The 24,642-nt window shown below is 41.4% G+C and overlaps 1 protein-coding gene across 28 annotated transcripts in view; it reads right to left on the bottom strand.

Annotated features, from left to right (window-relative positions):
- The window catches only part of ARHGAP26 (Rho GTPase activating protein 26), a 458,375-nt gene that overhangs the window by 81,116 nt on the left and 352,617 nt on the right, over positions 1–24,642 (bottom strand). For all 28 annotated transcript variants that reach the window (XR_008548285.2, XR_010157341.1, XR_010157342.1 and 25 more), the window contains 2 exons: positions 13,761–13,899; positions 474–624 (listed from right to left, as the gene is read on the bottom strand). Coding sequence is in view for 19 of the 28 variants with exons in the window: in XM_016953982.2 (XP_016809471.1) it covers positions 474–624; positions 13,761–13,899 (290 nt within the window). In the remaining 9 variants the exon portion in view is untranslated. The remainder of the gene's footprint in view (positions 1–473; positions 625–13,760; positions 13,900–24,642) is intronic.

Here is a 24,642-nt window from a genome sequence, read left to right as displayed (position 1 = left end):
GATGTGAAGACACAAAGGGCTCCTGGGGGCTCTTCCTTATGGAAGTGGACACGGAGTTGGCATTGAACATTTCCAACATAGTCAGTGGGGAGGGAAACCGAGACAACATAGATGAGTGAAACAAACTCGGCCACAGAGCTGCTACAGTCCCTGGATGTTTGTAAAACTTACAGAAATTGCTTTTCATGCCTAGCAGCCAGCACAGGCAATAGCTATCACCAAAGCCATCTCAGCAGGACAGTAAATCAAAAATCACCAAGGCTAAGAAGCAATATGTTAAGAATAACGACTCCCTCTGAGATGATGATGCTTTAAAAACCCACAACAAGCCAGCTGAGCTCCCAGTTTAGGGAGGAGGTTTAAATAATGTTCAGGGGATAATGGTCCAAAGTCAGATGGAGCCAGACAGCAAATTCTAGGTGGAATGGCTGACCAAAGCCCTTGTGGGGTAGGCAGCTGGACATCATACTTACAGTGAGTTGGGCCGGGTGGGTTTGACCACAGCCAGGTCTGGGTCACTGGAGTTCATGTTGGGCTGTAAGCTGCTGCTGGAATTAAGGATGCTGTTTGGATTTGATGAGACAGATTCCAAACTGGAGTTGATGATGCTGTTCCTTTGTTCCTCTGGGGAGAAAAAGCCACAAGTCCCATATTAATATTATTGCATAGGGACAGTCTATTGCTACATGCACAAAAATGTATAAAGAATAAGACTGGATCAAGATCTCTGATCCCAGGGAAGCTTAAGAAACAACATAGAAAAGGTTAAGAATTAAAAGTGGGAAAGGAAGAGTCAAGGGGGAACAGGTGACTCGAAATTTTAAAGCAAACCCCCTTCCTCGTCATAACAGGATATATCTCCCCTTTAATATAAGCCAGGATTTTTTCTAAGAGTGGCCCTACTATGGCACCATAAATTGCATCTTCTTTTGACTGGCAGATTGCCAGAGTAGAGAAAAGCCTTCACAGACCCCTCACATTCACCCAGATCCCCTTGGCTTCTGTGACACTCACCTTTTATTCTAAAACTCCTGCCTCTAATATTGCTCTAATTGATCAGGCCATGTCCCACCTCCAATTCCATAGAGCCTCACCAGAGAAGATCTACTATTTAGCCACCAATGTCCTTACGACTCCACCAGTCTAAATTCCTGACCCTTTCTCAGACACATCTTTCTGTGTTGCCTCTAGCTCCATGTACTTGGTGTTTAACTTCAAGTGAATTCTTTGATAAATCGCTCTGTAATGGGCTGCAGAATGGTTTGCCTATAAACAACAACAAAACACTTGAGTCCATAGTCCCAGCAGTCATATTCATGCTTGGAGAATACTGCCAAGCCAAGAGACAGAAAACCTGAGTTCTCTTCAAGCCCTGACTGGCTATGGGGCCTCAGGCAATTTCTACTTGATCTTGGATTCCTGGTTAACAATCTATAAAATGGGGAGAACAAGAACTGCCTTTCACAGCTTGTGGAACTGTCATGAGGATCAAGTGGGATCATAGGCAGGAATGTATCTTGTAAACTTCAGAACACTGCTCAAAGAACAGAACTTTATGTTCTTCCCATCTTTAAAAACTTGGAATCATAAATGGAAAACACAATTTTTGGAGATAATTTAGCTAAATGGTACCAGCATCCACCATTACTGTAGCAAAATATTATAGATGTGGAATGTGATTCTTGTCCCCTATTTATTACAGATATACCATATTAAAATCAACTGATATTTCTGAAAATTAATTCACTTAAACATCATATCTAGGCTAATCCTGGACCTTTTTGCAGCGAGTCAGGGGTATGTTACAATATATCCCTCAGAGGACAGTCTAGAGTCACTGGTATGATAATTTAAAGGCCAACATTTGAACTCAGGTCTCTTTAGGCAATTAAGAGGGTGATGTGTCATAAAAATACTTTTCCCTTTGCACGAGTCATGTATGTAAAAATAAAGTATGCTTACAAAGTGATTCTAGAGTAAGCCTCACGTTATACACATTCACCCCAATACCCCTGATATCTTAGCAAATCCTTAATGCCCTGGATAAAGCCCCACAGGAGAGAGAAAAACCCTGTGAGGCTAGCTCCTGACTACTGTACTCAAAGTAGATTTGGAAAAAGTAGATTGAATTGATGCCTGAGATTTAAAACTGTTCATATTTTAAGAGCTTCGTTTTTGAACAGAAACGACAACAAAGAGAAACCAAAAGAGTTACACTGAGCCAAGATGTAGGAGGACTAACAGGGCCTGTAAATGGGAACTTCCTACCAGAAAGAAAAACAACGCTAAGATTACATAATAAGGGGATCATTGAGAGATTGGATGTGCCATTTATCAGTATGAATCAGTATCAGTAAAATTTTCCTTTTCACAAGACACGCATACAAAGATGCCCGAAAGACCATGAGGAACTGGAGGCTACCATATAAAGAGAGAGAGTGAGGACGGTTCCCTGGGCTTCAACTGGAGACATTTACTGCTTCACAGGACAGGAAGAAAAACAGTTTTATTAACTTTAGTTTGAGAAGCTTAAAGGGCTAAGTTTGCATGACATAATTCTCAGAATTCTTAGGGAACAGAAGAGCATAACTATCGCTCACATTTCTCCTGTGATTATATTTACTTTTCCAGGAGAGGATTATCATTCTACAAACTAAAAACAATATCTTGCTAAAAGTATATTCGTCTTTCTAAAATGTTACCAGGAGATTATTTTTCTCCCTTACTATCCATTAGTAAAGGAGGGTATAAAAATGTATCATAAGGCTTCATAGTTTTACAGCCAAGAGGGCCAAATATGCATCTTGAGAGGCTGACTCTTTATTGGTATCCCTTGCTGGGCCATATGACAAGAAAACCCAGAAACCTGGCATTCCCTGACTATAAAACGACTACAATTTTGTAGAAGAAACGTCTCATCATCTGTAGACAATACATAATGAGACTGAGAACATCTAGGTAGAAGATCGAAGCCAAAAGGCTGACAATCTTTACTGAGGGTAAGTAGGCAGGTGAGGATTATTCCAGGGAAAGGGTAGAGAACAAGACCAACAGCCAATCAAATGTTTTAGTGGTTATAGCAAACTATACCAAGACAAATTTTAAAGCATTTGGAGTCAATTAGGAAATAAGGAGAAAATGAGCCAAGCATAGTGGTTCATGCCTGTAATCCCATCGCCTTCAGAGGCCAAGGTGGGAGGATCACTTGAGGCCAAGAGTTTGAGATCAACCTGGTAAACACAGTGAGACCCCCATCTCTACAAAAAAAGTTAAAAATTAGCCAGGCCTGGTGGTACACACCTGTGGTCCCATGTACTTGGGAGGCTGAGGCAGGAGAACTGCTTCAGCCTGGGAGTTCAAGGCTGTGGTGAGGTATGATGGTGCCAAAGCACTCCAGCCTAGGTGACAGAGCAAGACTCTGCCTCCTTCAAAAAATAATAATAATAATAATAAAGAAAAAATGATCCCGTAATGTCACTCGAAACAGGAAAGTTTTTCATCAGCTAGGCAAATGAGTACTGCTCCTGACAGAAGTGCACAAGAACAGGCAGCCTAGAAGACACTTTAAAAAATAAAAATTAAAATTAAGCAAATCCTTCAAATAACATAGCTAGACTTCCCTGAGTCACTGATGATTCAATCCAGCTCTGGTATCCTCATAGAAGGTATAAGAAGGACTGATGGCAATTATGTTGCTGAAGGAAAAAAATTATAGGCTAGTGGGCTTCAAAAGAAAAACAGCTAGTTATGAGTCAAGTCAACAAGATCACAGAGGACCATGTCAAAAAGGAAAGAATGCCCACAACTCAGGAGTAGGCCTAAACTGGTTGAAGTCAGTGAGAATGCTTGCCCGCCTCAAACATGGTTGTCAACAAGAATCTGTCTTTGTATCAATCACAGAAAACAAGACCTCAGCAACAAGAACATGATAAAATAAATCCCCAAATAATGGTAAGCATGCATGGGCAGTGCTTTCACAAACATATGTTCTATAAGGAGTGACAAACTGCATGTGAACTTGGTCCTTAAGGATGCAAACTACCCGAGGGCAGGGACATGGTGTCTGGCCATACAGCATCCATTAACGTGGCAGGTGAGGTCACCATTAGCCGTCCATTCCTGGTGCCTAGCCCATGGGTCACTGACACTAAGGCTCCGTGAATGGTTATAAGATAAATATTAAATATAAGGGAATAATACACAGTCAAAAATTTATGCTGCTGGAACAGAAAGGGGTAGTTTTGTGTGACTGAATTTTTCAGGTGCTTTAGACAGGGACCATAAATGTCCTTGAAACCAAAGTACTGATGACAGTGGGCAGAGTTTTTGTTTTTTGTACAAATCAGGAACGGAAAAACATGAGTATGCAACCAAATCACTGCAACTAAAAAAGGAAAGCCGCAGAATAATTTTGGTGATATTGTACTTGTTCTGGGGGTTGCCATGGAAATCTGGGAGCTAAGCAACTTCACTTTCCATATTTACCAAGTGACTCCGACCCACTCTAATGGCAACCCCATCACACAGGGGAGGCAGGAGCTCTGTTTATCACAGAACCCAGAGGCGAGGCCAGGAAAGCACTCACAGAGCCAAGCCAAATTCACACGTCTTGGCAGGCCCGAACAGGTCTGGCTCACTGAATACACAGAGCTGGAGGGTAAATACGAAACATTTGCGGGAGGTTTCCCCCCATGCATGGGACTCTGTCAGAATACAGGCTAATATCCCAACTTTCCATGGTGCCTAAGAGTAGAGGGCAAAAAGAAGAGGCAAGAGGACTGTTCTTTAACAGCATCTCAGGATGCCTCATAGAGCCAAAAGGAGGGAACAGACTCTCCACATGATCAAACAAGGAGAAAAGGGAGTTACCAGACAGAGCGAAGTTTTACAAAGACAAGGAGATTTATATTAAAAAAAATAGGAAGGCAAACACAAAATACCCAGAGGCTTTCCTGTGCTGTGGTCAGGAGAGAGGTGTACTTTCTCCTACTTGTTAAAGTTTTGCAATGAAGTCTGTAATGTATCATCTTGACAAGATGGGATGATAATAGCACGGCAGCTTAATGAATTTTGCAATAAAAAGTGATGAGTGCACAGCAATTTCTGAGTTTACCATCTCTGGGAAATACCCAAGTACATGGGAAGCTTGGAATCAGACTTTCTGAAGCAATTTTTACCCCCTGTAGCTCTTGTTCCTGATAATAGTGACATGCCAAGCCACACTAAAATCTGAGGTGGTCTCATTTCAGGCTGACCCAGCAGCCTCAGTCCCTATGATAAAAACAAACTTAAAAAAGCAGTCTGCGTAATATGTTTGGGTATATAAAAACAGTTTGGGCAATGTTTTTTTTTTTTTTTAAATCTTAAAAAGGAGTTTGGGTGATGATAGACTCTATACATTGAGTTGAAAAGTAGGCCGGGCGCAGTGGCTCATGCTTGTAATCCCAGCACTTTGGGAGGCCGAGGCAGGTGGATCACAAGGTCAGGAGTTCAAGACCAGCCTGGCCAGTATGGTGAAACCCCATCTCCACTAAAAGTACATTTAGCTGGGCGTGGTGGCGGGCGCCTGCAGTCCCAGCTACTCAGGAGGCTGAAGCAGGAGAACCACTTGAACCCGGGAGGCGAAGGTTGCAGTGAGCCAAGATCGTGCCACTGCACTCCACAGCCTAGGCAACAGAGCAAGACTCTGTCTCAAAAAAAAAAAAAAAAAAAAAAAAAAAAAAAAAAAAAGGTGAAAAGTAGAGTCAATCTGTTGTTTTGATCATAGTACATGAAAGATGATATTAAAACCTTTGACAGATTATCTTCAGCAAAACGACTTCTGATTTTGGTTCTGTGTGGACAGACTGACTCCCTATAGCACCTGTAATAACCCTTTTCTTTGCAAAGGGAAAAAATGCCAATAAAACTGAATTTCATGAGAGAATGGGGAAGTCACTGTGGGTGGCCTGGGATTGCACTGATCCACAGGAAAGAGACGTGGAGGCACAATGAGGAAGACTGGCCCTAAAACACCATTTCAGAAACCGCAAAGGAGGAATGGGCCTCTAATGAATGTTGACTAGGGGGTTGAACGATCAGAGTTAAATGGACACTGTATTACTCACAAGACAGCCCTCTTTTCTATGTGAGAACTTGCTTTTAGGAAAAGTTGATTTCCCGTTAACTTACAGTTGACTGGGATCTGAGGGAGTCCACGTACAGACGGCTTATATTCTTGCTCATTAGAAGGAAACTACACACCTACTTTTATACCATGACTCACAGCAAAATGGGTTTGAGATAGTACATGAAAGGTGCAATTAGGGAGTTTTGTTTTTAATAACTTAAAACCAAGTGAATATATAAGAAATATGCATTTCTCTCCAATTTAGAAAGTCTAGAAAAGCATTTGCATCTGCACACAAATATCCCGTATGGGCCACCCTCCAGTTGTATTCATTTTGGTGTGTAAATGTCGAAACGATCTGCTACACAGAGGAATATATACATATACACACACACAGACATGTACTTTTTTAACGAAGCAGACTCACATCATACTTAATGGTATCTGCTTTGTTCACTTGATGATAGTGCCAAAAGTATGCGCCTAGAATGGCTTGTTTTCATTTAATGGGTCTAGCTGGAACTTTTTTCCTGCCACCAGCTTTCCACAGCATCATTTTTTAATAGCCACATTATCAACGTGGTTTTCAGTCACGTGTAGTAATTACACATAATTAACCCAAGAAACACATTACACACGTTCTGCAGCCCGTGTGACAACAGGAATCCATGTGAATAAACATGTCATCTGCCAAAGCAAACAGGTGTGCCCAGGGCACCCGGGATCTGCAAAGGCAACCTGAGAAAGGGCACATGCTACAGCTTTGACTGCTCAGAGAAAGGCATTACGTAAGCCTTTGAATAGTATGAATTCCCAGTCATTTTTCAACAAGGAAGACACACATGAGAAATATATAAGCTGAATTCTCAACCTCTCACTGGGCCTGTCTGGGAGAGGGTCTAGGATGAATTAACGGAACTAAAAAAATTATTCAGAGCTATAATCTCAGCAGCTAGTTAACATGATCCATGTAAAACAAGGCCCAAGAATCCACTCCTGCCCCCACCCCCACCCCCACCGACACTGTACAATGTGTCCTAGGCTGCTGATGTTTTTGCACTCAAGCATCAGACAGGCTGTCTCAGGGGCCGGGGGGACTCTGCATTTCCCTCACATATGGGCCTCTCTTTTGGAATCTGCAGGCTCCAAAGGGAAGGATATTTCCTTAGTCAGTTGTAAGATACAACTACAGCGTGATGATAATCATCATAATTGTAGCTAACATTTATTAGGTGCTTACTATGGTCTAGGCCCAGTGTCAAGTACTTTATATATACTGGCTCACTTAATCATGGCAATTACCCTCCAAGGAAGCTATTATTAGTGATAGATTTTACAGATGAGAAAATGGAGGCTCAGAAAAGGAAAGTAACGTACTCCAGGTCTCAGAGTGGTAGGTGATAGAGATGACATTAAAACATCTCAGTCTGACTGCAGAGCCTCCACTTTCAACCACCATGCCAGGGTGCTCCAAACTCCAACAGTGATTCAAAGAGATGTTCTGCTAATGACAGAAGACAAGCCACCCTGACTGTCCCCACCTTCCCAAGCCAGTACTTCTCTAAATTGAGTTAGCATCAGCATCACTAGGGTGCTTTAAAAATATAGATGCTTGAGCCCCAGCCAAGACCTCCTGACTCAGAATATCCTGGGTAGGAGACCAAGCATCTGTATTTTTAACAAGCTCCCTACAAGATTCAAATGCACACTCAAGTCTATGAACCACTGTTCCAAGAAACGCATTTCAACATCTTGGTATAAATGCTAAAAATTTGGGACAGAATAAATCCTAAGTGTCACTTTGCAAACCCTTGGAAGAAATCTATAAGGTACAAGACCTTGTTGCTGGCTCCCTTCAGTCCTTCTGGCTCCCCCTTCTACAGTTGTCCAGAAAAAGCACAGCGTGTGTGTCAGTACCTTTCACCTAGATGTACCAGTACAGTCTCTGCTGGATGGTGTATCTGTGTGGAAACTTGGAGATTAAAGAGTAATCTCCTTTGCTGCCATTCATCTGGCAGCACAGTTGAAAAACCTCGTTCCATCTGTTCGAAGGTGATCGCAAATGAGCGTGAGTGGCTTGGCCGAGCATATTAAAGCTACCATTCAACACGTATCGCTCTCTGTGTAGTTGGTGCTAGATTTGGAGGGGAGACTGTCACGTGGCTGCAGCCTGCCAGGACGCACATTGAGGAACCCATTCAATATGGTTCAGCTGCCCCCATGTAGCCCTGGAAGCTGGAACAGATGGTTTTCATTGCTTCTGTAACTCAGGCTAGCAAGGTTTTCACTTCTGTAGCTCAAGAACTGACAAAGGTACCCTTTTGGAGATAACAAAGTATAGGGAAGGAAGACTAGAAGACTATCTGGGTACAAATCCCTTCTCTGCCATTTGCTGACAGTGTAACTGCTTAACCTCTTGACCTCAGTTTACTTGTCTGTAAAATGTGGATAGAAGAACCTACCTCACAGGATTATCATCAATTGTGGGGATGACACGAGATAATGAAGTTAGTAGGCACATAAGTAGAGCTATAATTATTTTTATTTTTATTGTTATTATTAGATGAGGTTCAAATTTAGTTTGGCCTGAAAGTTCTTTACCAAATGTATCCATTTGTACTTCCACCCCAGCCCCTCAGCATTTTACCGGCAGATGCCCAGCTTAATGAAACTTTGAACTCCAGGTTCTTAAGTGGAACTGGAAACATTTTCCCTTGGAGATAAGGAAGAGTTCGCAGACTAGGTCACAACAGCTAACCCTAAAAGAACGCATCTCCTGGGGAACCATCCCACAATTTGAAAGCAAAATAACGACTGGTTAACAGTGTCACTTTGAGGTAGAATGACAGGGTTCAAATCTACGTTGTTGCCGTGTAACCCTGAGCGTACACTATTTAATGTAAATTTTATTTCCTTTCGACTGTAAAACAGGGACAGTACCTGTGTCATATAATTTTAAAGATTAGTTGGGCTGTTGTGGTGCACAATGTCCAACACAAGAAACCACCTGGTAAGTTATATAGTCATAGATATTAAACACAGACAAGCAAAAAATCAATTTCTAGGGAAAACGTCTTCCAGGTTCAGTTTGGCTAAATCACCTTTCTACAGTTCTCTCCGCAGTTCTACAGACAAGAGCTGCCCACTGCTACTCACAGAGAGACTCTCCCATCACAGACCACCGTTCCTATCTATTGGGCCAGAATGGGACCCTTCATATCATTTTGTATCTTTCTCAAAACTCTTCCTTTCAGAAAACCTTCCTTGACTGTCTACAGATAACTTTGATATCTAGCTCCTTCCTCACTAAAATATTCAGTGGTTTCCGGATGGTTTGTATTTGTTGCTATGATGCTTTCTAAATCCTGCATTTCCCCATCATTCCCTTTCCTCTTGTCCACAAAGTTTTCATCTCAGAGGCTGCTCCCATTTCACTCCTAGCCCCATTTCCATCACACATTGCCTATGATATGAGGAGCCACTTGCTGTCTTATAACTGACCTAAGTCCCTGCCCAGCACAGAGCATGAGAAACCATCAAGCTCCTCATTCTGAGAATAGACCACAGCTTTACGTTTAGGAAAAGGAAAACAAAACAAAACAAAACACAAAACCACCTAGAGAAGACTATACTAATACCCATAGATTAAAGAGAGAGAGTCGCAGGCAGGGACCTGGGCACACAACTGGTCTACTCACACTGAAGGAAAAACCCCTTCTGGAAAATAAGACACACATCTATGAGCATATTCTAATATCCCAGACCATGAGCCTGAAGTGCAGGTGCAAAGGCAGACGCCTGAGCCTGAGGAGCTTCTTCTCTGGGAAGGAAGAGGCAAATGACAATCCAAGGCCAAGATTCACCTCTAAGAGCAAACAGTGGGCTCCAACTTTTGCACAGAGTAAGGACACTGCAGAGAGGCTGGGAGAAAAATGTATGCTGCCAACAACACCTGGAGTCTCTTTGAGGGAAATACCTAAGTGAGCTACTCTGGAAGCCTCAGCCCCACTAAGCATTTCAACTGCGGACTGGAGAGAGGACTGACAAATGGAATGCCAAATAAACATTAACTTGCAAGTGCATCAATGAAGAGAAAAAGGAGAATGACTGGACTCAAAAGGGATCAGGTGGACAGACTTATCAAAAGAAATGAGGTTCTGAAAATGATCGCAGGGCAAGTGTGAAGGTAGAGGAGAGGTATGCGGGAGTGCGCATGTGCATGTGCCTATGGGTGCATGTGTGCCCTCACAGCACATCCCTCCAACCAGGTATCTGCTCTGTGGCAAGAACCTGAAGAAAGGTAAGGTCGCATCAAACCAGGACAGGTGTCACTATGAACTGAAAGGGCACAGCAGGAAACTGACATGAACGGCAAGTGTCCATAGCCCACTGACAATATCTGAACCCAATTCTAGTTGAGTGGAGAAAAGGAACTTGAGTTTCTATACTTAAATTAAGAGGAAGGATGGAAGTCAGTCAAAATTAAAAGCCAGTTTGTGGATTCCAAACAGTGATATGCATTCCACAAGTGGGACACAAAATAATTCTAAGGTGGGATATGGATGACCACTTTCCATCTTAATGGTTACATGTTTATTTTAACATATATTAGAGAATAATACAGTGAGACCATTGAAGTCATGTTCTAGAGATCTTTTGTATCAGGATGAAGCCAGGGAAAGAAGTGAGTTGCTTTAAGGTTAACTTAAAGAAGTATATTAAATAAGTCACAGTGCATGAGCTATGTGGCTGTGGCACAAATAGTGAATGAGGGGTTATGCACATGACTGGCATTTGGGAAGCAATGAGCTAGGTGTGTCAGGAGGCCTCAAACTGAAATCACTGTTATATGGAAATATATACTTTTTTTCACAAATTATTATATTTGCATAATCGTTACCTGTACTTTAATGCCAAACAGTAAATTCAGCAAAGTGCTAGGATAAAGTTTTCTGTCTTTGTCCATAGACCAGACAAAGAGAAAGGTGAAGTGTGTGAAAACTTCACAGTGCATTATCATCTGCTCACCCGACAGTGACGGGTGGCTGGATTACAACCTGGGAGGGAGCAGGTCCCAGCAGAACCTTCCAGCTCCTAGCTCAGTCTTCCCCAGTCAACTCTCCCACCGCCCCCCCATAGGGTGCCTTCCATGCCGGTTTGGATAGTATGCTAGCTTCGCAGAAAAAAAGGGGTCTCTAAAACAAACCAATATATACACACAGACACACATATAAATTGCAGTTAAAGAACACACAGACTTGCAGTTAAAATGTTTATTCTCTGAGAAAGGAGGGAAAGTTAGGCTCCCTACAAATATCTGAGCATATCTGTATGCTCCGGTCATGTTTCCAGGGAGCATTTCCTAACATTAAGAGAAAGGCCCTATTGTTCACTGTCTCCCCCTTTCCAATCCCCTGTCTACCATCTGCAGACATGGACAGAGCAGCTTGCTCTGCAGCTGAGACAGACCTGCTTTCACACATCCTTAACTTTCATCCTCTGCCTTGTGTGATAAAATTAATCTTGGACAAAGATCTAGCTGATTTTCTCCTGATCTCCATCTTCATTCTTATGAGCTCCCAGAGAATGCTTTAAAGCCTATTCCAAAGCTGCTTCTGCTTCATTCTAACCACATACCCAGCACTATTTTAAGCTTAGGGAATTTACCAATACTGTCTAGCCTCTCCTAATCTACACCGTACACTGATAAGTACAAAACATTAGGTGACCGTGGCTGTCCTGGAAACCTGAGAAGCACATTACCCCATAGCCTGATGCCTCATTCATTCAGCAGGTGTGAGTGAGGCCAGTTCTGTTCCAAGTGTTCCCTGGTACACTCGCAGGGGCCCAGGCCACGTGCAGACCACAGTGAGAATGACCCCAGCCAGATATTTAAAAGGAACACAGGCTACTGTTAGAAGGAAAGCCAATCCCAGGATAGGGTCAAAGTCCTGAAACATTGTATATCTGTTGACCTAGAAATTATTCTAAGAATTTATCTAAAGAAATGTTCATGAAAAAAGAGCAGATTTAGTTATAAGGATGTTAATAGTAGCTTTACTTATAAAAGCAAAATATTTGAAACAACCCGAATGATGCTAAATATACCAAGGTACAGCCACATGATGAGATTCAATGACATCTTGAAGTGCAGTAAGGGTTTTGGGATGGGGAAGGTTTGCTTTTAGAAGTTATGGTAAGGAAGGCCATTACTTTAGAAATACAAGGGGATTAAACAAGCACCTTTTTGGTGACAAAAAGAAAGATACCAATCCAGATATGAAGCCTCTCCTCTTCAAGGCAAAGTAGCTCACTGTCCTGCCTCTGTCCCTTTACTGTACCTCACAGAAACGAGTTATAATAATGATGATGATGGCAATACCTGTGCCATTACCACCCAGCATTTACTGAGCACTGACTCTGCTCCTGGCAACATTTGAAGGGCCTTAATCCTCAGAACAACCCCATGAAATAGAAAGCATCAACCCTATTTTGCAGAAAAGGAGAATGGGGCCCTGAGATATTAGGTAACTTCCCAAGCCACTCATTGCTGATGAGCAGCAGAGGCAGAATCACACCCAGACGACCTGGGGCCAGAGTGTGTTTAACCACTGTGTTCTGCTACCTCTCTCAATGTGTATATCTCTAATGAAGCAGCTGTGATGCTGACTCACATTTGTAGTCACTTGTCTACCTTCCTTACTCAGTTTTGAACTCCTTAAAGCCAAGGTCCCATGTTTATATTCCCAGTCCCTGGTAGGTGTCGTGTAAACGTCAGCTGCATGAATGAACCATCCTTGGTTATCTGTGTGTGATTAAACGGTAACCAATAATGGTATTAGCTGCTCTCAGTAATTGGCCCTTGCCATGTCCCAGGCCTTATGCCAGATGCTGAAATGCATAATTTCATTTAATTCGCATAACTTCCTATGAGTGGGTCCTATTATCCCTATTTTACAGATGAGCAAATGGAGGCTCTCTTAGAGCAAAGGCTGAAACAATACTGTATATTTTAGGGGTCAGTACCTGATCATTGCAAAGAACTCAGAAATCCTGAGATGAAAAACGGATGTGATATAATTGTGGTGATAACACGCTGGTATCTGGAACAAGTAAGGTATTGTTCCCTAATTAATTCACTAATGAATTTCAAATATTTTTAGGTGTCGACTCCATGCCAGGCACCATGAGAGGTGGAGTAAAACATCAAGCCGTACAAGGTCCCACCCTCACAGAGTCACATTCTAGTAGGGCATGTGACTCACACTAATGGGTATTTCATTACAACTGAGAAAAGGAAAGGACACTGGATCTATGGGAATTGCTAACAAAAGGGGAGCTTAAGAAGCAGTGTCTGAGCTCAGCTCTTATTGTGTAGGAGCAGGAGGAAAACAGACTCAGCTGTTTGTCCACAGGCGATCTGGAAAGAGAATCCTCAATGGCAGCTCTTCTCTTTCATTCTCAATAATATTGCTTCCTGTCCTATCAGGGTTACTCAGCAAAGGCACTTGGGAGGGCACAATGATACAGTCTTCAAGGACACAAAAAGCCAGTAGCACACAGAGAAAAGCTGGAAGTGTCCACCCTGAGCCATGCAGGTAGCATGGGATGTCCCTGAATGCCACGCTGGCCCTATGCAGCAAAGACTCACGTTTCTCTGTTGACTGAATGGTGTGGAAGAGCGTCAGGGGCCTCTCGCTGCAGGACGGGGGCTTGGAGTCACTGCTCTTCTTCCGAGACAGGTGCAGCTGGGCATTGGTGAGAGGCATATCGGGCACGGTGTTAAATATCTGCAAACAAAGTTTCACAACAAGGTTACTCACATCTGTGAACTGGGAAGAAAACAGGCCTGAAGCAGTACAACGGAAAGCTTGGCAGTGTCTTGGAATTAGCAAGAAAAGATCCGAGAAGACCACTGGCAGTTGTTCAAGACTTCATTTTAAACTTTTCTAGGAAATGGCATTAAACATTCTTGTTTGGAAGCTTATCCCAGAGTTTGATAACCACCCACTTCCATTTCTAACCTCTTCTGCCACAATTTCCACTAAGCATCTTTTTATTGTTCTCTCCAGGGAAAAAGAAAGCAGCTGTGCTCAATAGAAGCCACTGTCTGTTAACAGCACTTGAAGTTTTTTGACTACCTTTGTCCAGAACCAATGAATCAAAAATTCCTTTATTTTTCTCCATTGGTTCTAAGTTCTTAACAATTACTTCACAACTTTCTTAAACTGTGAAACATGTATTTAAATAACATTTCACAAAGGGTCCCAGGGCAGGGCACCATTTCCCAATCCTCATCAATTGTCCTCAGCTGCAGCATCCTTTTCTAGTTCAGCAGCTCCGTGTTATCTGTGATGCTGAGCTTTTCCTCGTTTATCTTGATAAAAGTAACACACACACACCCACACACATACTATGGACAATTTGAAAAATGCAGAAAAGTCTCAAGAAGAAAACAAAAAATTATCCCGATTTTACCACCTAGAGATAACCACTGTTAGCATTTAGGTTTTATTTATTTATAAGCTTTTTTTTGGAGGAGGGGCTTTTATTCTTCTAAAAGTTCATGCCAAAAAATGAGAAGAAGATGATAGACAGAAATCATGACAACTCTCATCTTTATTTCTACAGATAAAAGTATGGCAGGCTTTAATAATTATAATAGCTAATACTTATATGGTGCTTACCATGATTATAGTAGCCGCCACTTATTGCAGACTCCCTTAGGTACCAGTCATCACACTGTGTACTTTTCATGTAGCTCACTCAGTTCTCAGCAATCCTGAGCAACAGGTAATGTCCTCAGCATTTTATAATGAAGAACTAAGGCTCAGGGAGGTTCAGTAGCCACAATTGTAGATACAATTTCAGAAGATAACAGTTTTTTTTTTTTACCCCAGATTCCTTTTTAAATGGATACAATAATACTGATGCTCATTCATTCAATAAACACACACCTTTTAAGCATCTCTTTTATAGTAGGCACTATGGGTATAACAGTGAAAGAGGCAAACACGTTCTGTGGTTAGAGTCTGCCCTCCTGTAGCTATGGTTTACTGAGTCCTTGCCACACCAGGCACTAAGTTAAATGCTTTGTATGAATTATTCCAGTTAATGTTAACACACACTTTTCAACATTGAAATTATATTCTTTATTCTGTTTGTATCATATACATTTCATCTAACATTATACAGTATTTCCTCATTCATTAAAAAAATCTTCAGACATGATTCTTAATGGCTACATAACACCCCCACTATATATTGAAAAATCAAAATTTATGGATCCACTCATTACCATCTCTTATTCTTTGAAGTTGGTCTCCTCCCTCCTGAGTTTTCTCCTTCCTAACAGTCTCTGATGTGTCTAGGGCCACATTTCACCCATGAGTGGCCCTAGATACATCAGTCTTTCTCATGGTCCTCTCTCCTTTTCTGTGTGCATTTAAAAACAGAACTCAAAAGCCGATGTGTAGGAAACAAAATCATAAGAATTATGAGAATTTCAGCCCAAACAGCTGCTCTCCATGGGTTGGTGGGTCCTCGGGCTCCAATGATGCCAGCCAGCTGGTTAAATCAGTCTCACTCCGAAACACAGCTGTCTGAAAACAGCAGTATCATATCTTCCCTAGAGGACTGAAAATTTTCAACAAGATAAACTGAATCACTACACGTAGCTGAGTTCAACTGGGGCAAGGGAATAAGAAGAGAAGGAAACCAAGTAAAAGCAAGAAAAAACTCCTAACTTCCCGAGCAGCTGGAACCCCAAAAAACAAGTTTACCAGTGCTATAAACATCTCTAGTCTCTTACTGAGCCTCTATAATAGAAAGAAAAGCTCAAGGACTGCAACCTCTAAGAAGCTTTCTCCCTACTGTTTATTTGGCCATCCCCTGGTGACAACCTCACTGTGTACCATTATCATTGACATTTAAAAATGGCTACTATGTATGAGTTTTGCACCTACCAGGCACTATGCTAGGCAGATGCATCCCATGATGCATCTCTAAGCTGGAGACCAACAGCATAGCAAGTTGGATGACTATCTTACAATGCCACACAGCTAAGCAGGAGAGTGACCAGGAGTGAAGTCCCAGGGCTGCAGCAGCCATTCATTCGGCTAATCTCCAGGCAATCTTCACTACAAAAGCTGGTGTCCCAAACATACAAGGATGTGTTTCAACCTAACAGTGTCTTCTAGTACCTTTCTGCCTCTGGCCTCAGTTACAGCACCTTCAGCAATCCCTAGCTAAGAGCATTTGAAAATGAATTCAGAGTTAGCGATAGGCCTGGTTCTCACTATTTTCCCTCTCATCCTGCTTTGCCTCTGGCCTCCAAATTTTGTCTCTTTTTTTTCTAATGAGTTACTGAAAATGAGATCCTTACCCAATTACAATGGGAGCAAAAATAACGTGGACTTCAATTTCAACTGTCAACAAAAATGTGAGCTTTTACTACTTCCTGAGAACTGTAGTAAATGCTGGAGAAACAAAAAAGAGTAACTGGTGAGGAAGGACCATGGCTTTAGACAGATGCGTGAAAAATTGCTTCCAAGACAATATTTATATACAGCAGAGCAGGAAGAGACATGGTAACAAACAAGGGAGAAGTTCACTCTGCTCATCAGCTGTTTCCTCTAAAATAATTAAGTTATTCAAGCATAAGAGAATCAGCTCTACAAGGAGATTTTTGCCATGGGCAAGAGCCATAGTCCCAAGGGTCAGTTCCCTGGGTCTCATTGTGAGCCAGGCCCAGGCTGCTGAAGACCGCTGATAGGGCTATTCTCAGGATCAAATGAGATAATGTGCAAGGAAGCACACTGCAAAATGTCCAGTGCCAGACATGTGATTATCATAATTACTATTACACATTCTTCCAAGGTACAGGGTACTTTTGCAAATTAGATCAAGTCAGAGCAGACGACACAAACTTTCATTAATGACTCTGGAAAATCATTCCCCAAGTGACTGCTGTTTATTTAACTCTGACACTTGAACACATGCAAATTGTTTAAAGCCTGCTGACTGTCTGGCCACGGGTTTGCCTCTATGCTAAAGGCTCGAGTTGGGATTCTAATGAGAATCTGAATTATTCACAACTTTGTTGGTTATTCCAATCCTATTTCATTTTGGAAGGGATGATTTCAAGAGAATCAAATGAAGTTTTCTTCAGTCTGTAGAGAAGAATCACTGTGCAAACAACCCTGCTGAATGACGGAAGCAGGAGCTCATATAACCTATGAGCCATGGATTTATGGAGCTCTACCATGTGGCTGGAACAATCTACTCATTTCACAGAGACTTTCCAAATTAACACAAAAGGGGGAGATTTATTTTCTGCCCCAAGTGCCCTGTTAATACTGTCCAAACTCACAAAGTAATTCCGACTTAGTCAGGAATGTCTTAGAGATAAAAGTAAGGAAGACTGTAAGCCTTCTGGAAGCTATTGGGGAATAAAATTGTAAAACAAAAATATAACTCTGGGTAACTCTTCTAAGTATCCCCAATTTCAAGCTTCCTGTAAGTGGAATTAGCAGATCCATAAATACCAAGCTACTGTTTCGCCTTAAGCTGCGAGTCACAATGGTCAGGGGTGGTTTGGCCTCTGCAGTCAGACAAACCTGGGCTGATCCTGGTTCTGCTTCTCATTCAGTGGGCAGCAACACCTACAGCTACACGGACCTCACCATCACTGACGCTGATATCACTGCCATATCATCACATCAAATACAGGAAAGGAACTTAAGATCATCATATGGGTACAAATCAAACAGGCTTTGGAGCTAGACAGAGTAGGGTTCAAATCCTGACTTTGCTACCTACTAGCTATGTAATCTCAGTCAAGATAATTAACCCTTCTGAGTCTGTTTCCCTTGTGCAAGCAAGGATCTATATACCTGCCTTGCAAAGCTACTGAAAAGACAATGCACATAAAATGCTCAGTGCAGTATGTGGCAAAGAGTAGGCATGAGATGGTGGTGGTATAAATGACAATAAAAACAGAATTTGAGCACTTATCATGCTAAGTTATTTACATGGATTATCTACATGGATTATTTTACTCACAATAACCATGTAAGGGAGGTACTATTATTCTTGCCCTCTTGAGATGAGAAAACTGACACTCCTTGAGATTCACTGATTTGTCCAAGGTCACATAGATAAGGAGTGCAGCTGGACTGGGACCTAGATGGCTTGACTGTCTGGGTCTTAAGCACTTGTGGTCTTTATAGCTACTATTAATTTGAGAGACAGAGGACAAAATGGGAAGACATAAGTTTTGGAGTCTGGCAGATCTGATTTTAGTCACTTACTAGCTCTGTGACCTTGGGCAAATTATATAACTCTCTGACCTTCAGAGACCTTATCTGTAAAAAGTCCCAGGACTGTGGTGAGGACTGACGCGCCTAATACAGTTTGACATTCAGTGTTCAAAAGATATTACTGTAGTCAGTAAAAAAGGAGACACACAAGAAGGGAGATAACTGGAGATTCAACAATGGATTATTTGCAGTCAGGACATGAGGATTTAATTTATAAGTGTAAATATAATTACTGTTCTTTGCAAAACACTGATCTTAACTGCTTACAGCAATGACAGAATTTCCTGTTCTTATTCCCTTGCACTGTCTACAAAATTTAAATTTCACTGATTCCCCCTCTGGCCCATCTTGACATTGCAAAGCATTGACACTTGTGGAATCTGTTCTTATCCATGTCACATACACATTTTTAGACCTTCTTCAATCCCATCTGTCACATGCGCCTGCAATTTAAAAGGATTAGGAGTCTCCCTGTAATGTGTGTGGTGTACTCTTTATTATGTGCTGTGATTTTTATGGGAGGGAAATTAGGTCATGATGAAGAGCTCCTAGTCTATAACTGCAAAGTAGCTCTGAGACAATAAATCAACAGCAGAGGCCTGGGGATTACAAAGCAAAACAGAAAGGTTTATACGAGAAATGAGACTGAGCATTTTCTCAAGACACAAATGTACCAGGGTCCCTAGTAATGTGGGACTGGTTTGTTTGACGCATTAGGAAAGTAGACCTACAACAGCTGAGCACAGCTCACTCCTTCTCATGACAGACAATGGGACCGAGGACTGCGTGGTGCTCTCAGAGAAGCCATAAACCCAGCACCTTCACAGTGGAAGCCAGGCAAGTCTTAGCAGGGCTTATGTATTGTAACTGTTAAGAAGCCAAATTCAGAGGCTGTAACTGCAGAGGTTTTTTAAGGACAGTTGGAAGTCCTATGTCCTGTTGATATCAGCATTTTGGCAGAGGGATCAACAATTTAGAACGTAGTTTGGGTAGTTGTATTAAAAATCTCTCAAAAGGAACCAATTACATTAGTAACTGAGGGTATATATAGACAGCTTGGGTAATCCATGGAGAGCTGTGATTTTCCATATCTCCAGAAAGATTCTATTTCCTGTTCTCTTTGCTGACAAAGATGGATAGATTAAAATACAACAACAATCTCCACCTTTATTTGAGTAATATTAAAGGAGCTTCACAATTCAAACAATTATTGGTTTATCTGGGATTTATTGGGGGAAATATATGTGTTCAAATGCACAACCTACCTTATCACATTAATGAAGAGTATCTTACACAGCACTTGTCACTAAAAAAAGAAAATAGCCCTGTGGCAGAAGCATTCTAGCTCAACACCCAAGTAAATCTAGCTTGCTTCTGAACCCTAACAAGGAGAGGAACAAAGAGAGTACAAGCAAGAACCATTGGAAGGAAAGTCCACAAAAAATTTAAAAATAAAAATTGATGAACAAATTACAAAAGCCATGACCACAGGACAAGATTAGCTTCCTGAGCAGGCAAGAGTACCAATGACTATCTCAACATAGTGAAGCATCCAGGCATACCTTTTTATTAATTTTGCATATCAACAACTGTTTGAAATATCAAAGAAATAAAATGCGACTTCTAAACACCTGTCAGTTGCCAAACCAACTATACTTTATTAACTAATGTACATTTTGTGCACAAAGTCCAGAACTAGTCCAGTGGATTTCAATGTCACCAATATTTTGGTAAAAGCAGATCAAGGCAGATTGGTGGCCCAAATCAACTCAAATTGAGCTAACTACATTGTAATTCACTAGCATTTTATTGGGAATGCGAGGTTGCTTAGGATTTAGTGCTTAGTCCAGGTGTTAAGTGGGGGTCATCCATGATTGCTAGCTCCTCTCCTTGACATCTGAGGTTAAAAGTTAACACATTAAAAAGGGGCACTGATCTTTGGGGATTTCTGAGAATTAACAGCTCAATGATCAACACTCCCACCTCTTCCAAAGCTAACTGATGGACTAGGGAAGGAATTATTATAACTTATTTTGTCAAACATTAATAGGCATCAAAAGAGGCAATGCTGGCAAAAGCCTGTGATACATAACACACGAACACACATATAGCCTGCTCCATGTACAGAAACCGTTTCGAGTGCCACAGCCACAAGAAACAGCATGGATTGTTACAGAACAAGTGCAATCCTACTATTATATGTTGGAATTTAACAGCAAGGGGACACGGACGGACACACACACACACACACACACACACACACACACTAAGTAGCCTGAAATTTCATATTGAACCAAAACTACGAAAAGCAAGCAGTTTGTTTTCTTGATATGGTTGTCCTTCTTAAACATCTAAAATTGTCATAGTCATTAGCAAGTAAGCCTTTAAAACACTAAGTAAAGAGAAAACCTTATAATAAATATAATTTCTGGCCCTTGAGATCTTGGACCATGACAGCATTCAATATTTTGTTTGAAAATCTTAGCTGGAAGCATAAAAATATTGGTTGCTTTAACCATAACCTTAAGTTTTTGCCTACTTTATGTTTTAAGACTCAGTGTGATAAGGTGTGAGTTTGGAGAAAAGATTCTGTTCATACGGAAATGGTAATTTTGCATAACTGACTGCTACCTTAACATAGCGTGGGAAGAGCCAAAATCTTTGCCATCTGAGCTTTCAACTCAGAAACTTGACTGTAGCTAAAAAGAGCTACACCATCAAATCTACTCTTTAGTTCTCATATAATTCAAGGAGAGTCCACGGTAAGGAGTCATTAATAGGAAATGATGCTATGAGCTAGTATTTCCCCTTAGGAAGTCTGGCAAAAAGAAACAAATTAAGAATCTCTCTCTAACCTCCAAGCAAAGCCTGTAGGTCAAAGGTGACACTATCTGAGCTGCAAGTTTAGAACAGTATGGTTAACTCTATGGTGTTGTTATTTATTTAATGTGTGATTTTGATGTCAGCAATCAAAGTACTATTTGGTTCAGCTTCCAAGGATGTCTTTCTAAAGTGCTGACATAATCATTTTAGCCTCCACTTGGAAACTTCTGAGAGCTCCCAGTTTTCAGGAGTCAGTTCAAAACCTTTTCCTATAGTTTTCAGGACCCTTAGCAAATGGACTGAATCCAACTCTCTGGCATTATCACCCACTACTTGCTAACAACCCACAGTCTTTCACAACCATGTCATTTTAATACAAACAACTTGATTAATGCTGCTCCTCTGAGTGGCTGTCCCTCCCATCTCTACTCTTTCTCTGCCTAGAAAACTTCTATTGATCTGTCAGAGCCCAATGCCAGTAGAATTAAATTATTTATCCTCAGTGATGCCATAACACTTTATTCATCTTACTGGAGGTCATTTAGCACACTGTATTATAGTTAGTTCTATCTTGATAAAATGGGAGTGCCTTGAAAAATGAAGGACCTATTTTACTTATCTTTGGCTAATGGTAGATATTCAATAAAATGCTTACTGCACTGAAAAGAGATTAACTACAGTAGATTTTAATAGCTTGGGTTCTGAGAGTAGTACTAAGTTCAACCCCTGTTCCTCTCCTAATCAGCCGCTTCTTAAAGTGTCTGCACTTCAGGCTTATAATTTGTAAAAACAGAGCTAAAAATATTAATTTTATAGGGTTGCTGTGAAAATTGACTGATGGATATAAAGCTGCTTAGCACAATATCTTGTAAACAATAAGCTGTAAGTAAAAGTTAGCTATTACTATCATCATTATTATTTCTGGACTGTATTCATTTAAAGGATTCATTAATTTTAACTGAGTAAACAATCAGTATGTATTACCAACATGGAAAAAGAAAAATTTCCATGAGCCCCCAAACATAATATCATATCTCCTAGCTGTTTTCCTCTCTGTCTCCTCCCAATCTAGGATATTTATTTCCCAGAATTGTGCCAAACACTGCTTCCCTCCCAGGTCCGTGAGAGAGGTGGAGGACAGAAGTTCTGGACCACTGTGACAGGGTAAGCATGTCGTTAGTGCATTCTATCTGACCAAACACAAGTTGTGTGTGAAACACATCACTATGGCTCCCAGGAGGAAGATATAGATGGATTCTCTGGGTTGGGGGGAGAGGGTGTTTCTAGACTTGCAGGTACCATCTTGAGGATGTGTGGGTGTGAGTGACAAAATAAAGGAGATCATGTTCACTGTTAACCCTCAGCTGAATGTCTAATGTTAACCCTTGGAAAACAACAGAAAGACAGGTAGGCAAAGAGAGAAAAGATTGTATGCCTTAGCTAGTTAGAACACAGAGGTCTCTTACCTTCTATTGAAAAAGAGGTGTTTTACCAGGTTAAAGAAACTGAATTACCCACTTCTCTTTCCTTTTTCTTTAATGCCAATCTTAAAAATGTTTTTCCAATTTTAGATATTTATGAGTTGGTTCTCCATACCAAGGCTCACAAAGGGCATTTAAGGGCTGAAATTGTCACTACCACCAGATGCCTGAGGCCCCTGGTTGAATAAAAAATGGCAATGCAGAGAGGAGGCGGAAAAGCACTCTCCATAAAAACACTGGGTTGCTACCCATGCTCAGCACAAGCCACTGATAAGAAAGCAGAGTCATTCCTAAAGGGAACTAAATGCAAACTTGCTGGGTACCATAGATCCCCTGCAGAGATAACAGTCAACAATCCTCCCACGCCTGTGTGCACACACTGCTCCTCCCACCCAGAGGTGGCATCTAGCTCCCCCCGCCTTGAATCTGGCTGGACTTGTGACTTGCTTTGGCCAACAGAATGTGACAGAAATGATACTTTGTTCCAGGCCTAAGCCTTAATAGCCCTTGCTGCTTCTGTGTTTGCCCTCTTGGAACTTGGGGCTGGACTCCTGAATGATGGGACAGCACCTGGAAAGAGGGGGGTCTTGTGGCAGAGGATCAAGGCATTCTGGTCAACACCTAGTACCAAAGTCCCAGCTGTGTGGAGTGAGGCCACCTTGGACACCTCCAGTCCCAGTCAAACCAACCCAGCTGATACCACAAGGGGCACACATAAGCCCTTCTCAAATTTCTGACTCACAGAATTGAGAGTAATAAAATAATTGCTATTTTAAGTCACTAGGTTTGGAGATGATTTGCTATATAGCAATAGAAAATTAAAACATCTCATGGCTCTCTTCATCTCTCCGTCAATGGAGTGGCTCCAATGGCTAGATGCCTAGGTTTCCACACCTTCTTCTCAGTGCTATGTTCCATTTATTCCTAGAGCCCTCCTAATGATTATTCCGAAGCACAAAGTAAATACCTTATATAAAATGTTAACAACATGAGAGAATACTGTGCTAGTTGCTATGGGGGATATATACTTTAGCCCTGTAGTAGGGCTTGTTTCAAGCAAACTTGTTTCACATGAAAAGGTGCTGCTGGAAAGCATTTCTTCAAATAGGGTTTCAGGATTTTGTCTAACTTTTGACACTAAGACTAGACAGAAGAATAGTCACCCCTAGACATTGTGTGTTTGTGTGTGTGTGTGTGTGTGTGTGTTTCTATTATAGAAAATTAAAGCCAAGTCTAAGGAAATGGTTGGTAAGTATTAACTAAGACCTTAAATACTATGAATTTTTATGTTCTAAAACATTTTATTTATTTATTTTAGATGCAGGATCTCACTGTCACCCAGGTTGGAGTGCAGTGGTGCAATCATAGCTCACTGTAACCTTGAACTCCTGGGCTCAAGTGATCCTCCCACCTCAGCCTCCCATAGCTAGGGCTATAGGCATGTGCCACCATATCCAGCTGATTTTTCATTTTTATTTTTTGTAGAGATGGGGGTCTTGCTATTTTGCCCAGGCTGGTTTTAAACTCTTGGCTTCAAATGATCCTCCCACCTTAGCCTCCCAAAACACTGGGATTACGGGTGTGAACCACTGTGCCTGGCCAAGATTGTGGATTTTAAAGAGTAAGTCTCCGACAACATCCTTCTGAGTACATAAAATTGCTCTGGATTTGATGGCTAAAGTTAAGTTCTATTGGCAGGGAGTTTATACAAAGTGTTATCTCCAGAAAGCCAGAGGCCAGAGCACAGCCACGGATGCTTAGAATTGCTGTGAGGTGAACACCACAGACTTCCAAAAAAGACTGAGGGAGCATCTCCTTGCTTCATACCAGGCTAGGCCTGAAGCTACAGTGAAAAAGGAGTCAAGATGGCTTATTCCAATTGCTCTCACAAAGACGACAAACCCTATGA

This window comes from Pan troglodytes, chromosome 4 (genome assembly GCF_028858775.2).
Source record: "Pan troglodytes isolate AG18354 chromosome 4, NHGRI_mPanTro3-v2.0_pri, whole genome shotgun sequence".
Classification (NCBI taxonomy): domain Eukaryota; kingdom Metazoa; phylum Chordata; class Mammalia; order Primates; family Hominidae; genus Pan; species Pan troglodytes.
The sequence above is the reverse complement of the archived record's forward strand: the minus strand, read 5'-3'. Positions and strand labels throughout refer to the sequence as shown.